Source organism: Mirounga leonina, unplaced genomic scaffold, assembly GCF_011800145.1.
Source record: "Mirounga leonina isolate KUSES-001 unplaced genomic scaffold, KU_Mleo_1.0 Mir_91, whole genome shotgun sequence".
Classification (NCBI taxonomy): domain Eukaryota; kingdom Metazoa; phylum Chordata; class Mammalia; order Carnivora; family Phocidae; genus Mirounga; species Mirounga leonina.
The window spans coordinates 26,580,143-26,594,963 of NW_023270839.1; the positions used below are offsets into that span (position 1 = coordinate 26,580,143).

Sequence of the window (14,821 nt, forward strand, 5' to 3'; positions counted from 1 at the left end):
CTGCCTTCGGCTCAGGTCATGATCCCAGGGTCCTGGAACCGAGCCCCGCATCAGGCTTCCTGCTCTGCGGAAGGCCTGCCTCTCCCTCTCCCTCTCCCACTCCCCTTGCTTGTGTTCCTGCTCTCACTGTCTCTCTCTGTCAAATAAATAAATAAAATCTTAAAAAAAAAAAAAGTAGTTGCCCCTAAAGGGAGGTGGGGACATGTGGAATAGTTTGCAAAGGACTTTCTGTGTTTACTTTAGGCACTTTTGTATTGTTTAAAGAATGTAAATATGCATTACTTTGTAATTAAAACACAAAAAGGAAAATAAAGTAAAAACAGGGTTAGGGCATATGTAAAAGTTTTAGTTCATTAACTGCCACTAAAAATGTTAACCTATGAGACATTAAAATAAATCAAAGATAATCAGAAGTACTTTAATGAACATCTTTTCACATCAATTTTGCCCAAATTTTTAATCACTTTCTGGACAATCCCCTGAAGAGAAATTACTGGGTCAAAGGAAATGGTAAAATACAGCACATGTGTATGAGAATATTGCACAGGCATTAAAATGACTTTTTACAAGAAATTTAAAAATGAAATAACACAAAACATGCAGTGAGAAAGCAAAAGAGAGAACTCTTTAGATAGAGTATGGTATCATTTACCTAGGAAGGCCCAGAAGGGGATTTAAGTGATTAAATCCTAAGAGTGGCTACCTCTAGATGGTGGAATTATAGGTGGACTTAATTTTCTTCTATTTTTCTACATTTTCAAAATCTTCTGTAGTAAACGCTTTTTTTTTTCCTTTTTTTAAAGATTTTATTTATTTATTAGACAGACACAGAGACAGAGGGAACACAAGCAGGGGGAGTGGGAGAGGGAGAAGCAGGCCTCCCGCAGAGCAGGGAGCCCGATGCGGGGCTCGATCCCAGGACCCTGGGATCATGACCTGAGCTGAAGGCAGATGCTTAACGACTGAGCCACCCAGGTGCCCTTTTTTTTTTTTTCCTTTGAGAATGTGCATGCAGTGGGAGAGGGGCAAAGGGAGAGGAAAAAATCTCAAGCAGGCTCTGCGCCCAGCACGGAGCCCAACAGGGGGGCTGGATCTCATGACCCCGAGATCACAACCTGCACAGAAATCAACAGTCCGAAGCCTAACCAACTGAGCTACCCAGGCGCCTCAATAAGCACACATTGCTGGGGTGCCTGGGAGGGTCAGTTGGTTAAGCCTCTGACTCTTGATCTTCGCTCAGGTCTTGATCTCAGAGTCCTGAGTTCAAGCCCCACATTGGGCTCTGTGCTGGTCATGGGCCTACTCAAAAAAAAAAAAAAAAATAAAAAATAAATAAAATGCTTTATAAGCTGTATTAAAGGGGAAGGAAAATTTTATAAGTAAAAATGCTGGTGATGAAAATACCAAGAAACATACTTAATCCTGTAAGACAGTATGTGTACTCTCACTGACAGTCCTGCTAACCTGAAAAACGATTTAATACTGACCCCAAACAAAATTTCCCTATGTTGCTCATCTTCCCTGTCCTAATTTACCTCATAATTGGTGAATCAGATAAGTGCATCTAATTGTAAAAACCTCTTGCTCACAGTTCTGTCCTGAGTTTTCTCTTCTCCCTCTATGTTCTTACTCATCGAGTATGCTAATGATGCTTCCAAATTTCTTTCTCTAGCTAGGTCTGTTTTCTGGACATAAGGAGACATTTATTCAACTGCTTATTTCTCTCTTCCTGTTGGTCCTACACGTACTTCATCGAATTCATCTTCTTCTTCTTTAAACTTGTGAATGGTATCACTTCCTACCCACCCAGTTACCTAAGGCAGAAATCCTGGACTCCACTTCCTTCTCTCCCTATACTGACACTATTACCATGTTCCATTAATTATGCCTCTAAATTTCTCTTGACTTTGTCCTCTTTTGATCTCACTACCTTATTAATTCTGGCTACTATTGCTTCTCATTGTAATAGGTGCTTTAAGTTTTGCTCCCTTCTTCAGTCCATTTTGCAGATTCCTTAAAACCCTTAAATGGTCTCCAATGCTCTCAAGATAGAGTTCAAAGACCTCTTCAATGGTCTTTAGCTTCCAAGACCCTATAGGCTCTTACCCTTGCTTCCTTCTCCATTTTTCATTTCCTGCTGTTACTCAATATTATAGTCATCCTAAACTTCATTCAGTTCCTAGAATGTGCCATGCTCTCTTCCCTCTGAGCCTTTCAAGACATAGTTCCCTCCATATGGAACACATGGCTCAGTCTTAAAGTTTCAACATAAATTTAACATTCTTTAAGAAGCCTTCCCTAAGGGCTGCCTGGGTGGCTCAGTCGGTTCAGTGTCTGCCTTCAGCTCAGGTCATGATCCCAGGGCTCCCCCCTGGGATCAAGCCCCACATGGGGCTCCCTGCTCAGTGCGGAGTCTCCCTCTGCTTCTCCCTCTGTCCCTCCCCCACTTATTCTCTCTCTCTCAAATAAATAAAAATCGTTAAAAAAAAAAAAAAAAAAAGCCTTCCCTAAATCACCTTTGACTGTCACAAAACGACAAGCACTGGGTGTCCGACTGCTAGCTTTCATGGCACCCTACCATGACTAAGAAATACAGTTATCACACTTTGTTAGTGACTATCTGCATTCTCTACTAGACTCTAACTTTCAAGAGGCCATGAGAGTAGGCCTGTTACTAACTTATTCATCTTTTATCAACAGCACCTAAAATAGCACCTGGCTCATAGAGCTGCTCAATTAACATTTACTAAATGAAGAAATATGAAACTGTTTTAAGAAAATGATTATGAAGAGCACTTTTTGGGTTGTGACTTTCAAAGGCTAACAGTATATGTTGTAGGACAAATCTATAAAAATAAAAATCTCTACGTGGGTGTCCTCTTCATGTAAAAGTTACAAGCTATCTTACTAGTTTAGTTAAGGGCCTTGTGGCCATAATTCTTTGTGCATAAATATAAGTTGAGACAATGGCATTGTGAAGTAGACAAGGCAGGTATTATCATCTTAACCAAATTTCAAAGGAATTATAAGATTTACCCAAAATAATTCTAGACCAGTGCTTCTTCCAAATATAGTAGTCTAACTTAATAAGTTAATCATCTCTTGTTAAATAAAGATGATGCTACAGACCAACCACAAGGTGGATATGAACTTTGAACTGTTTATCTACTAGCAGAATTGCAGGCATCCACCCAAAGTACTTCTATTTTTGTTCACGTGACCACTAACACGCATGTATGAGGGCAGATGGAGGAGGGGAGTTTGTTGTAATAGGGCAAAGCAGAGCTAACTGCTTTGGGGGTCGGTGCCACGGCCCTGACCTTTAATCGGCCAGAGTTTCCTAACCCTCTTTAATTTCAATGGAAACAAGCTTTACTGGAATACCAAGAACATTTAGGAAAAGAAGAAAGGGGTTTAACTTCAATGAAGAAAAAACTCAAACATAATAGATTCTGATATCATGATTTTCTCTGTTCCAGGGAAGTCATTCTTAATCCATTTAAATCTGAAATGGGTACCCTATTTAATTTAGGTAGACCCATTTAAGTGCTGAAGAAAGTACACATTTTATATCTGCAAAACCTCAGGAACTCTTACTATAAAGAGCTAATATCAGTCTCAAAAACTCAGTACTTAACATAGTATTATTTTCCACGAAGTCTACTTTTGTGTGGATTTGAAAACTCATGTTGAAATGCTGTTTTGGTTTTCCCTGTTGCCCTCCCACTATTCTTGGTAGTTTTAGCTTGAGTCACCAGGGTTTTGGCAACCAACTGTAGCAGGGATGAGAACTACTGAGCAGCAGGTAGACAGTAAGGTGGTAATGGTGCAAAAAACCTGGAATATCCTAATAGATGCAAGGAAACTTTGGGGCACATAAAAGCTTTGATATATATAAGGCGGTTCCCAGCCAAAGTTAGTCACTAAATTACGGCATAACTCGGTAACTGAGATAGAAGCACATACCTGATAGCCGCTACCTTTCCAGAACTTTTTCATTTCCTTACGTCTCCAAGCAACAATTGAGGCAGTAACAAGCGTGCAAGGAACTAAATAGAGGAGAGCAGGCTGCCCCTTCTTCATCAGCACCAGAACAACAAATGTGAGTATCATGCCAACCGCATAGGCTGTAAGAAGAACACCGACTATCAGTCATCTCTACATGCTACCAAAGTGGATTTTGACTCCTTTACTGAAGTGGTGGTTTTCAAATATTTCTGAGGACATTTTTGTCCTATTACTTTTTCCCTGATTTTTTTGGGGTGGGCAGCAAAGCAAGGTTTATTGAGCGATAGCAAAGTGATAATACAAAGCTCCCAAGGAGGGAGGGGACCCGAGGGGGTTGCCCACATTTTTCCTGATTTTATTTTCCTAGACAGCCATTAGGAGAGACATACATACCTCACTGCTTGTGAAAGTTTGAAAACTGGTTAGTATTTCAATTATAATTACCCTCATCATTAATCATCGACAAAGCTAATAATTCAAAGAAGTCTCCATTATCTGTCACTGTTAAGGATGTTGAGTTGTTGCACATTTTAGATAACTAAAATATGTACCTGTAGGTACTAAAACTTGCTTTGGAAAATCTTCCTCATTTTGATTAGATACTTCCTGGACTTCTTCAACAAGTGCATACCAAACATCATCTGAGCTTTCCTTAATGATTCAGCGTCTCACCATGAACACAGGATCTTAGAATACTGGAGCTAGCAGAGCCTTTATAGACAGGTCAGTTTACCTCCTGACTTTATGGACGAGGCAATGGAGGACTAGGGAAGTTACGTGAACTGCCCGAAGTTACACAGCACAGTGGACGGAGAGCCTTCTTACCTGCCTTTGCATTGAGTGTTCTTGTATTCTACCACACTGACTGGTGCTGGACTTTAATACAGTTATGCCCTCAGACAATACCATTTTCAATAGCCTCGAACTGCTTTTCTTATTTCTTTATAGTTTTTTTTTCTTTTCATCATCTTTTCACTCACTTAGCTGTTCTTGCTGTCGGGTATCCATTCCTAGTAATAGTCTTCTCTACTGCTAGCATACGCTTTTAATTTACTGCATTTAACTCCACTGTGGAATTGAAAACCTTGCCAGAACAGTATCTAAATGGCTCTGAAGCAGGCCACTTACCTAGGAATAAAGAACTCTGGTGTATGGACTTCGAGATACCTGTTTGATATGTTTAGAAGTTAAGTATTTTTTGGCTTGCTTCCTGTTCTTGTCTGTTCTCAGTAAGAGAAATAGAGGGATAAATGACAACTACTTCTGCTGTCGCAGGTGAGATGTTATTGTGCCATAAATTCATTTATATAAATACATTGTCATTCATATAGTATTTTAAGAAAATCTAATATTATACAATTTATTGTCTACTTGTGTGCCAGATGCTCTAATAAGCATTTAAGACATAAAATCTAATGATTTTCTTTCACATATAATTTTTTAAACCTCAAAAACTTATGATATAGATAGTAAAGTATTATTCCTTTTTGATGGGAAAACTTGTCTTATTAATTAATGATGAAGAATTAGAATCCAGGACTCCGTATTTTTAGACCTCGACCTTTTCCTATAGACAATACAATTCAACAGAATAGAAAAACAAAACAAAAATTTACCAATTGTGGAGGAAACATAGTATATAGAAGAAGAACCAGTCTGAACATCAAATCTTCTACAGTATGCAACCAACAGGCCTAAAAAACAAAACAAAACAAAACAAAACAAAACACCACCAAACACATTATTTTCTTAAAACAGTAACAGCAATACAATTCAACTATTAATTATGGCAACACTACATGCTATATTGTATTTAACATTCATTATTGCATCGTGAGAACATTAAGGTACCTCATATTCTGGACAAAATTCTATATGATTTTTTAACTTAATGCCATTTTTAAACATTTTCCCAAACCCTTAAACAGTCTTTAAAAGCATGAGTTTTTATTGGCTGCTTAATATTCCACGACACAGAGAAATTTTTTTTATATTTTTGTGGTTATAATGTCTCCTCTTTCATTTATGATTTTATTGATTTGGGTTCTCTCTTTTTTTCTTGGTTAGTCTAGTTGCAGGTTTGTCATTTCTAAGGTTTTTTTTATTTATTTATTCATTTGAGACAGAGAGATAGAGAGAGAGAGCATGAGCAGGGGGAGGTGCAGAGGGAGAGGGAGAAGCAGGCTCTCCGCTGAGCAGGGAGTCGGATGTGGGACTCGATCCCAGGATCCTGGGGTCATAACCTGAGCCGAAGGCAGAGGCCTAACCATCTGAGCCACCCAGGCACCCGAAGGTTTGTCATTTTTATCTTTTTAAAAAACCAACTCTTGGGCACCTGGGTGGCTCAGTTGGTTAAGCGTCTGCCTTCGGCTCAGGTCATGATCCCTGAGTCCCAGGATCGAGCTCTGAGTCGGGCTCCCTGCTCAGCAGGGAGTCTGCTTCTCCCCCTCTCTCTGCTCTTCCCCCTCTCGTGTTCTCTCTCTCGCTCTCTCTAATAAATACATTTAAAAAAATCTAAAAATAAAATAAAAAACCACCTCTTAGTTTTATTCATCTTTTCTACTGTTTTCCTGTTCTCTATTTCTGCTGTAGTCTATTATTTCCCTCTTTCTGCTAACTTTGGGCTTAGTTGGTTTTTCTTTTTCCAGTTCCCTATACATAAAGTTAGGGTGCTTATCTGCTTTTCTATTTTCTCGATGTATGTGGTTATCACTATAAACGTCCCTCTTAGAACTGCTTTTGTTGCATCCCATAAGTTTTGGGATGTTGTTTCTCTTTTCATTCTTCTCAAGGTATTTTTAAATTTCTATTTTAATTTTTTCTTTGATGTACTCGTTGTTCAAAACTATTTTGTTTGATTTCTATGTACTTGTGAATTTTCCAGTTTTCCTCCTGTTATTGATTTCTAGTTTCATACCATTGTGGTCAAAAAATATACTTGGTATGTAATTTCGATCTTCTTAAATTTGCTTAGATTTGCTCTGTGGCCTAACTCGTGATCTTTCCTAGAAAATGAACTAAGAGAGTTGCTACACTGGACTTTGCCATGCCAACTCACAAGGCAGAGCTGTTGGCTTCTCTGTCTCTACCTGGCCTTACTATGTAAATGAAAGGGCTTTTGCAGAACAGCCTATACTTTTTACCCCTCTGCAGGCAGTTAGTACAGACAGACTGTAAGAAAAGTGAAGGACAAACTCTCAGCTGATTAAGAAAGACTAGTTATTACTTCTAAGTTATATTATTCCTGGGCTGGGATTAAGTTTATTCTATAGGTGGCCCAGTGAGAATAATGCAGAGAAGATACACCATATGCTATATTTTTTGTATTATAATGCCCCAGAAGCTGGTGTTCTGTTTCTTCTCTTGATCATGACCTTCCCTGGTATTCCTAGACCACTTTTCATAACACATAACTATTATTTTAAAATAGAAGTCATAGAAACTGCAATACATTTGGTATTGTTAAATTCAACTTTTAAAGAGTTTTGTTATATACTTTCTTGGGGCAGTAGGTCAAACTGATCCTAGGTGCTTCCTCTAAGACACCTTCTGAGCCATGGGAGATATACTTTGGTTGTTACCATTTGGGCTTTATCTTCTACCCCTCGAAATGCTTTTTTTCTATTTTGGTCACTGATCGCAGCTCTAGCAATAGCCACAAGTACTTAACACAGAATAAGTTAACTTTTAATAGATACTAAACATTTGGCAATTTTAAACCATCAGTATATTTTTACTGAATTGTTAAAAACAATTGCTTACCTGGTACAATAATGTCTCCAAAACCCAGTATTGAAACTGGCATGAGGCACACACTCATTACTGAGAAATAGGCCAGCTTTGGTACCCTGATGACTACTGGTAACTGTAATTATGGAAAAAAAAAAAAAGGGCACTAATAAACCTCTTAGAAATCTTTACCCGTATCTCTTAGAGAGGGAAGGATTGATATTAGAGTAATTGTTTTAACATTTTTAAATAGACAGAAGAAACTGAAATCAGAGAACATAAACTACACACACATATACTCTGAATGCACAGAGAGCTTGAAAGAAATAGATACACAGTTTCGGAAAAATGAAACCCAACACACATCAGGGTTAACAGTATTAATCCAGTATCCCCACATCTAACCTTTATTTATTTATTTTTTCTTTCCTTTTTACCAAAAATAGGACTTAGGCCTTGAAAGAGATTTTTTTTTAAATCTGGATTTTTTTCCCCCAAAGAAGAGTCTTGTCTCAGAGGGTATGATTTAAAGTCCAATGAACATATCTGAAATACAATCCTTACTTTCTCATGGGGAGCTGAGGGTTGAGCAGTGGCTTCCACCAAGTTTCCATCATTCTAGGATGAAACCCAAGTCAATAGGTATTTAATAATTTAGAATAACTAAGAAAAGGGCTATATTTTGTGAGAAATAAAGTTTTACAATACCTTAACATGCACTACATGACCAATGAATTACACAGGAAGGCAAAATTATTAACTGGACACACATATATATACTGGTAGCCATCTCTAGTTAATTGCCATCCCTACCTTTTCATTATTTCCAAAAGGTCCAGCTGCAAGTTCAACCATGATACTCTCGCCATTCTAAAATTGAAGAAGAAGATGAAAGAAATTGCCCAATCATTTAAAGAGAACAATCTACCAGTATTTAAGAATGATTTGACCCCCTGGGTAATGGCCTACAGTAAACTGGTTAAAAAATGGGCTGTAGACAGTTTTCCTTAAAAAGTCCAGCAAAAGTTGGGGCCATCTAAAACAAAATTCATCAAGCATATTGCTCCATTCATTAGAGCTCAACAATGATCACAAACTAGCAGATAAACCATACACACATTATTCAAGTGAAGCTCTGGGCACTGATCTATACTGACAACTATAGCTAGCATTTTCTTTTTTATGGCTTATAATTTTTTTTTTACTTTTTCATTGTTATGTTAGTCACCACACATTACATCATTAGTTTTTGATGTAGTGTTCCATGAGTCATTGTTTGTGCAATATAGCTGGCATTTTTGATAGATGATAAATTTTGTCTACGGCCATACCACCCTGAACGCGCCCGATCTCGTCTGATAGATGATAAATTTTAAGTTCTTGTAGTTACATTATGTCATGTACTATGTGTCCTTAGTCATTTTTAGCAGTAACAATGAATAGAGACACAAATACTAAAATCTTTTGTATTTAGATTTGTAATAAATATTGGTAACTTTATTTGAATAAAAATACAATTGACCTCCTAGCTACTCACCATAACAATGAAGCCAAACTTGAAAAGACCCAGCCCTAAAGAACTTGAGAAGCTTCTGTAGCCTGTCTCCTGTCCAGTTTCAGCCCTGCCAGCTTTTTATGTCCCAATCAAAACATTAACCTTAGCTGAATTTCATCCATTGTGTCTGGCTAAGGTCTTTTTATGTGGGCTGTGTGAGGAGCCCCTTAATACTTCTTTCCTGACAGCCAAGTCTGTTGTGAAGGGGAAACATTTTAAGGTAGCAAATGAAGATTACATGAGCAGCCATCTATGCTTTACATTATGACGAATATATCATCAAACAGGTAGTGGGAAGATAAATAAATGCCGAATTTAAGGAGAATTTGATCAAGTAACTATAATATTTTCCATGTGGGTGGGGAGCATAGGAAAAATCACTTTAGTGTTTTTAAGAGGACTTCAATGACATCTGAGCTGAGTAGAAAGAAGGAGATAATCTCTAGCTATAGAACTCTTTCCCTCATGTTATACTTTGGGTTACAGAAGGGTTAAATCACAGGAGTTTAGGAAAATAGACTAATATTAAATACAATCCCTTACAGCAAACTCCCATAATGTGATTTAATTTCCAGGCAGAGTTCATTTTGGTTTTCTAATTGTTATTTAAAACACTTAAGTGAAGGCCATCACTGACATCCTCTCCTACATTCAAAGACATCTGAGTAACTACTATTTGTAATATACTCTACCAAGTTACAAGGGTGGATGGAAAAAAAATGAAGACAGGTTTTTCAGGGTTTTTTTTGTAGAGAGAGGGAGACGGGGGCGGGGAAGCAGAGAGAGAGGGAGAGAGAATCCCAGGCAGGCTCCATGCCCAGTGTGGAGCCCAACACGGGTTCGATCTCACGACCCTGAGATCATGACCCAAGCCAGAAAGCAAGAGTTGGAGGCTTAACTGACTGAACCATCCCGACGGCCCTGAAGACAGGTTCTTATTGCCTATACTCCTGTGGCCACCTCCTCTGCTTACTCATTAAAACTCTGCTAACACCAGAGTTGAAAGACACGTTTAAAATGTCCAATGAGGGACGCCTGGGTGGCTCAGTGGGTTAAGCGTCTGCCTTCGGCTCAGGTCAGATCCCAGGGTCCTGGGATTGAGTCCCGCATCGGGCTCCTTACTCAGCGGGGAGCCTACTTCCTCTGCCTGCCACTCCCCCTGCTTGTACTCTCACTCTCTCTCTCTCTCTAGCCAATGAATAAAATCTTTAAAAAAAAAATGTCCAATGATTTTCATTTTGAGTTACTTTCTCAAGTAAGGTCTATAGCCTTAATAAAAACAAACAAACCAGACTGAGAAGGTGTTAAAATAAATCTACACTAGTGAACTCCAAAGAGCACTTCTAATCTTTTCTACCAGATCAGATTACTAGAAATCACATTCCTAGTCACAGGGAACAAATATGGAAAAAAGAAGATGAAAAATTCTCTAGGCAGAGAATAAAGAAAGAGGCCTCAAAGACATCTTTATTATTATCCTGTATCTTTAAAATTCTGAAACTTTTTATGTTTAAGGAATGCAAATAGTTTGCTGGCAGACACAGTTAACATTTATAAAGTGATACTAGTGTTAAAACCGAATGGAGGGGCGCCTGGGTAGTTCAGTCTGTTAACCATCTAACTCGATTTTGGCTCAGGTCATGATCTCAAGCTTGCGCTGGGCATGGAGCCTGCTTAAGATTCTTGCTCTCCCTCTGGGACACCTGGGTGGTTTAGTCAGTCAGGCATTTGCCTTCGGCTCAGGTCATGATCCCAGGGTCCTGGGACCGAGTCCCACATCGTGCTCCTTGCTCAGCGGGAAGCCTGTTTCTCTCTCTCCCTCTGCCTGCCACTCCCCCCTGTTTGTGCTCTCTCTCTCTTTCTGACAAATAAATACATGAAATCTTAAAAAAAAAAAAAAAAAAAGATTCTTGCTCTCCCTCTCCCTCTATCCCTCTCCCGACCTCTCTCCCTCTAAAAAACAACAAACAAACAAAACTGAATGGAAAAAAAGTTAAAGGGTTTAGTTACAGTTCGTATCTGTGTGCCCTGTGTAATATATGGGCCATATGCTATGACCATCTGCTGACTTAAGAGCATGGTTTTGTACAGAGAACACTTTACTTTCACTATGAGACCACTTTGCAGGGACTTACGGAAATATTTTTTTGAACCAAATAAATTGACACAAACTGGGATGGCTTTAGATAGAAAGCTTTCATTAACTGACTTTTTTTTTTTATTCTTATGTTAATCCCCATACATTACATCATTAGTTTTAGATGTTAACGGACTTTTTTTGGTTATAATCCATAATACTAATTTTATGCTTTAAAAAGGTTACTTTTGCTCAATGAAGTCAATGACTCAAATGGCTCATCACTGAGGCACAGAAAGATGCTAGTAAAATGGACTGGTTACTTGGGGCAGTTAACTACATTAACTACCTACTTGCACTTTAGCTCCCCAATAGGGCACATCTTTGTGCCACATGTTTATGCCATTATAGCAAATATTAAAAGTGCAGTTTTACAGTGATTTCACACATGGTAGGGGCTGAAGAAGAGATAAAGAACTAATGGGGAAAAAATGCAGTAATTACAGCATCAAATACTGAATCAAAATAAGACAACATAAAATGGGGAATGCAGGAGAACTGAGCAATAAAATACTCGTGAGACAGAAATAGGGACAAGTAGAAAAACGGTAAATAATGAAGGACTACCAAACTCACCCAACACCTCTCCCTTATTCTGGGAATAGCATCGCTATTTTATGGAAGAGCTAGTGGTGGGGGTGGGGATAGGTGAATGAGGAGCTGTCAGCTGCTATGACTCTAACCTCATAGAAAAAGCCAGTCTGGGACAACGAATACAATGGACAGAAGTGGAAAGGAAGAGTATGTGCCCCTGGATCTAGTTTCTTCTGAGGCCAGCTCCACCTTGGCCTCTATACACAGGCTGGAGAGAAGGGACCTTTGTGGTATAGAAAGTTTAGACTGCATTCTGTCGGTTCCAACCAGAAGAAATCTACTGATGGAAGAGGGAGGCTGGAATGCTAGCAATACTCCCTCACACAATGGATTAGGAACCGGAAGCACAAAGTGCTGAGTGACTTGCCAGGATAAGAAGGTTACAGGGCTACAGTTCAGGTCTTCAGACTTTCAGTGTGGAGCTCTTTCTTAGTCTTAAACTAGGGGTACAGAAATGAAAGTAGCAAGGATGCATTTTCATTCTTTTTGCTGTTTATATTGTCTACAGCAAAAATTTGTTGTTTTATAATAAGAAAAGTTAGGGTGCCTGGGTGGCTCAGTCGTTAAGCGTCTGTCTTCTGCTCGGGTCATGATCCCAGGGTCCTGGGATCGAGCCCCACATTGGGCTCCCTGCTCAGTGAGGAGCCTGCTTCTCCCTCTCCCACTCCACCTGCTTGTGTTCTCTCTCTCGCTTTTTCTCTCTCTGTCAAATAAATAAATAAAATCTTAAAAAAAAAAAAAAAGAAAAGTTACTTTAAAATGGATAGGAAGAACATTTATAGATATTCTCATGATCAGCCAGGAGACATTTTTCATTTAGCAGAATGACTTAAAGGCTTAAAAAATCCTCTATTAAAAGGCTAACTTCAATGACAATTTTCAAAAGAGAATTAGTACCCACTTAATGGTAAACATCTGCAAAATCAGTTATCCAAGAGCAGGCTTAAGATTCTCTTCTTTTAGCATGTTTCTCACAGATTTCAAAAATATCATACCTTTGTGATGAATGGTGTTATGAAAACAAAAAACACATCATAGAGGAGGAGAAGGCCTAGAAGTATCACACATGACTGTTGAAAAAAGAAAAAATTTAAAGGTCAAACTTCCATGTAAATTAAGAGATTATACTGTTTTGCAAGTACAAATAAATATACTAAATTACATTTGAACACTATTTTTTCAAAGGCATTTAACGGTTATCACTATTTGTAGTTTTATTCTACAAATCACATTAGAAATTTTATCTTGTTTATCCCATTCTTTAAAAAAAAAAGGAATCACTAACTCAAAGAAATGTTCTTCGTTGATATTTTGTCTGTAAGGATTTTATGAATTTGGCATATTATATAAATGATTAAAAATATTTTAGCTAGCAAATCAGTGGTTGGCTACAGCTGGTGATTAGGACTGACTGCTAAAGGGCAGGACAGAGCTTTTGAAGAGATGAGAAATCTATAATTGATTGGGATGGTGGCTACAAAGTTATTCATTTGTAAAACTTCATAAACCATAAACTTAAGATGGGTGCATTTTGCTACATATAAATTATACTCAAATAAAGTTGTTTTAAAAAGAAAAAATTATTTTAGCTAGCAAAGCAGTATACTTTACCTTAAAGTTGGGTAACTTCAGTGTTTTAATTAAATTCAGACAGAAAGCAATCCCCAAGATATCCTGTAAAATCCAAGCCCACCTAAAATCAAAAGAAGTTACTCTATTGGTTTATGTAGTTATTCTTAGATGGGACTTCTCAAAAGAAATTGATCACTAATGTAGTATCTTCAATTGTTATGATTTGACTATTTGATTATTAAGCAGCAAGTATAATGACAAAAAACCTCTCATATACTCCATATTTATTAATTTGCTGTCCTAGTAGAATAATGAACACTACTATACTAAGGAAAAGTTGAAAGGCTACCTCAGAACATACATCGGATATAGTACATACTTATCTTTAATCTTTGAACTTATACATGTTTCTTTTCGAAAGGTAGCTCATAACAAAGGATATTGGTGTTAACGTATGTCCAGATAGTTGGAATCTAAAGGAAATGAGAGCTATGTAACATAATCTACCAGGAACTGATATGCATAATTATCAACTGAAGCTGCCTAAAATTGTATTAAACTTTGCTTCCAAATTTTAGGCTACAAGTGGTTTTGGCCTTTAATAATTTTATTAATTAACCATTAAGAAGTTAAACATTTTTTTCTGGTTATCCTTCCTGCAAATGGACAGATACCTGTATATTTCCTTATATTTCCTTTCTTACGTAAAAGGTAGCATACTCTATATAATCTTTTTTCACTTAAAAATACATCCTAGAAATCACTGCATATCAATTCACAGAGATCTTCTTCACCCTTTATGGCCACATTGTACTTCATCATGTGGATGTAATTAAGTATATTTTTGAAGCCTATTTCAGCTTAGATGTTTAAATCATAATACATATTTTCTTGTCTATATGCCCTTAAATCCATTAGCACAAGATCTGTTTATTTAAGTACTTATTTAGCTTATTTCCAGACTATGGTGTTCTGGAATAAAAGCAAAAAGAAATCCATAATAATCATAATGTGTAATTACCAAGTAAGACAGAAAACCATGCATTCTTAATCTAAAAGCAAATACACTGAGTACTCATACCTATCTTCATTTCTAAATACGGCCCAAACAACAGCTACTGCTATGCATAGTCCAGAGAGAAAAATAAGCCTCACTTCAATGCTTTTGCCACGAAACATAATCCTAAAAAACAGATTGAAATAGGTCAGTTTACTCTGTAGGTGAA

At 37.7% G+C, this 14,821-nt stretch overlaps 1 protein-coding gene across 2 annotated transcripts in view; it reads right to left on the bottom strand.

Moving 5' to 3' along the window:
- Positions 1-14,821, bottom strand: part of SPPL2A (signal peptide peptidase like 2A) — a 51,153-nt gene that overhangs the window by 7,334 nt on the left and 28,998 nt on the right. Inside the window, exons 8-15 of one of the 2 annotated variants that reach the window (XM_034994713.1) lie at positions 14,677-14,778; positions 13,635-13,716; positions 13,019-13,093; positions 8,551-8,607; positions 8,302-8,355; positions 7,771-7,873; positions 5,625-5,702; positions 3,967-4,127 (exon numbers count right to left, since the gene is read on the bottom strand). In XM_034994713.1, the coding sequence (XP_034850604.1) occupies positions 3,967-4,127; positions 5,625-5,702; positions 7,771-7,873; positions 8,302-8,355; positions 8,551-8,607; positions 13,019-13,093; positions 13,635-13,716; positions 14,677-14,778 (712 nt within the window). The remainder of the gene's footprint in view (positions 1-3,966; positions 4,128-5,624; positions 5,703-7,770; positions 7,874-8,301; positions 8,356-8,550; positions 8,608-13,018; positions 13,094-13,634; positions 13,717-14,676; positions 14,779-14,821) is intronic. The other variant, XM_034994714.1, reaches the window with a different exon arrangement.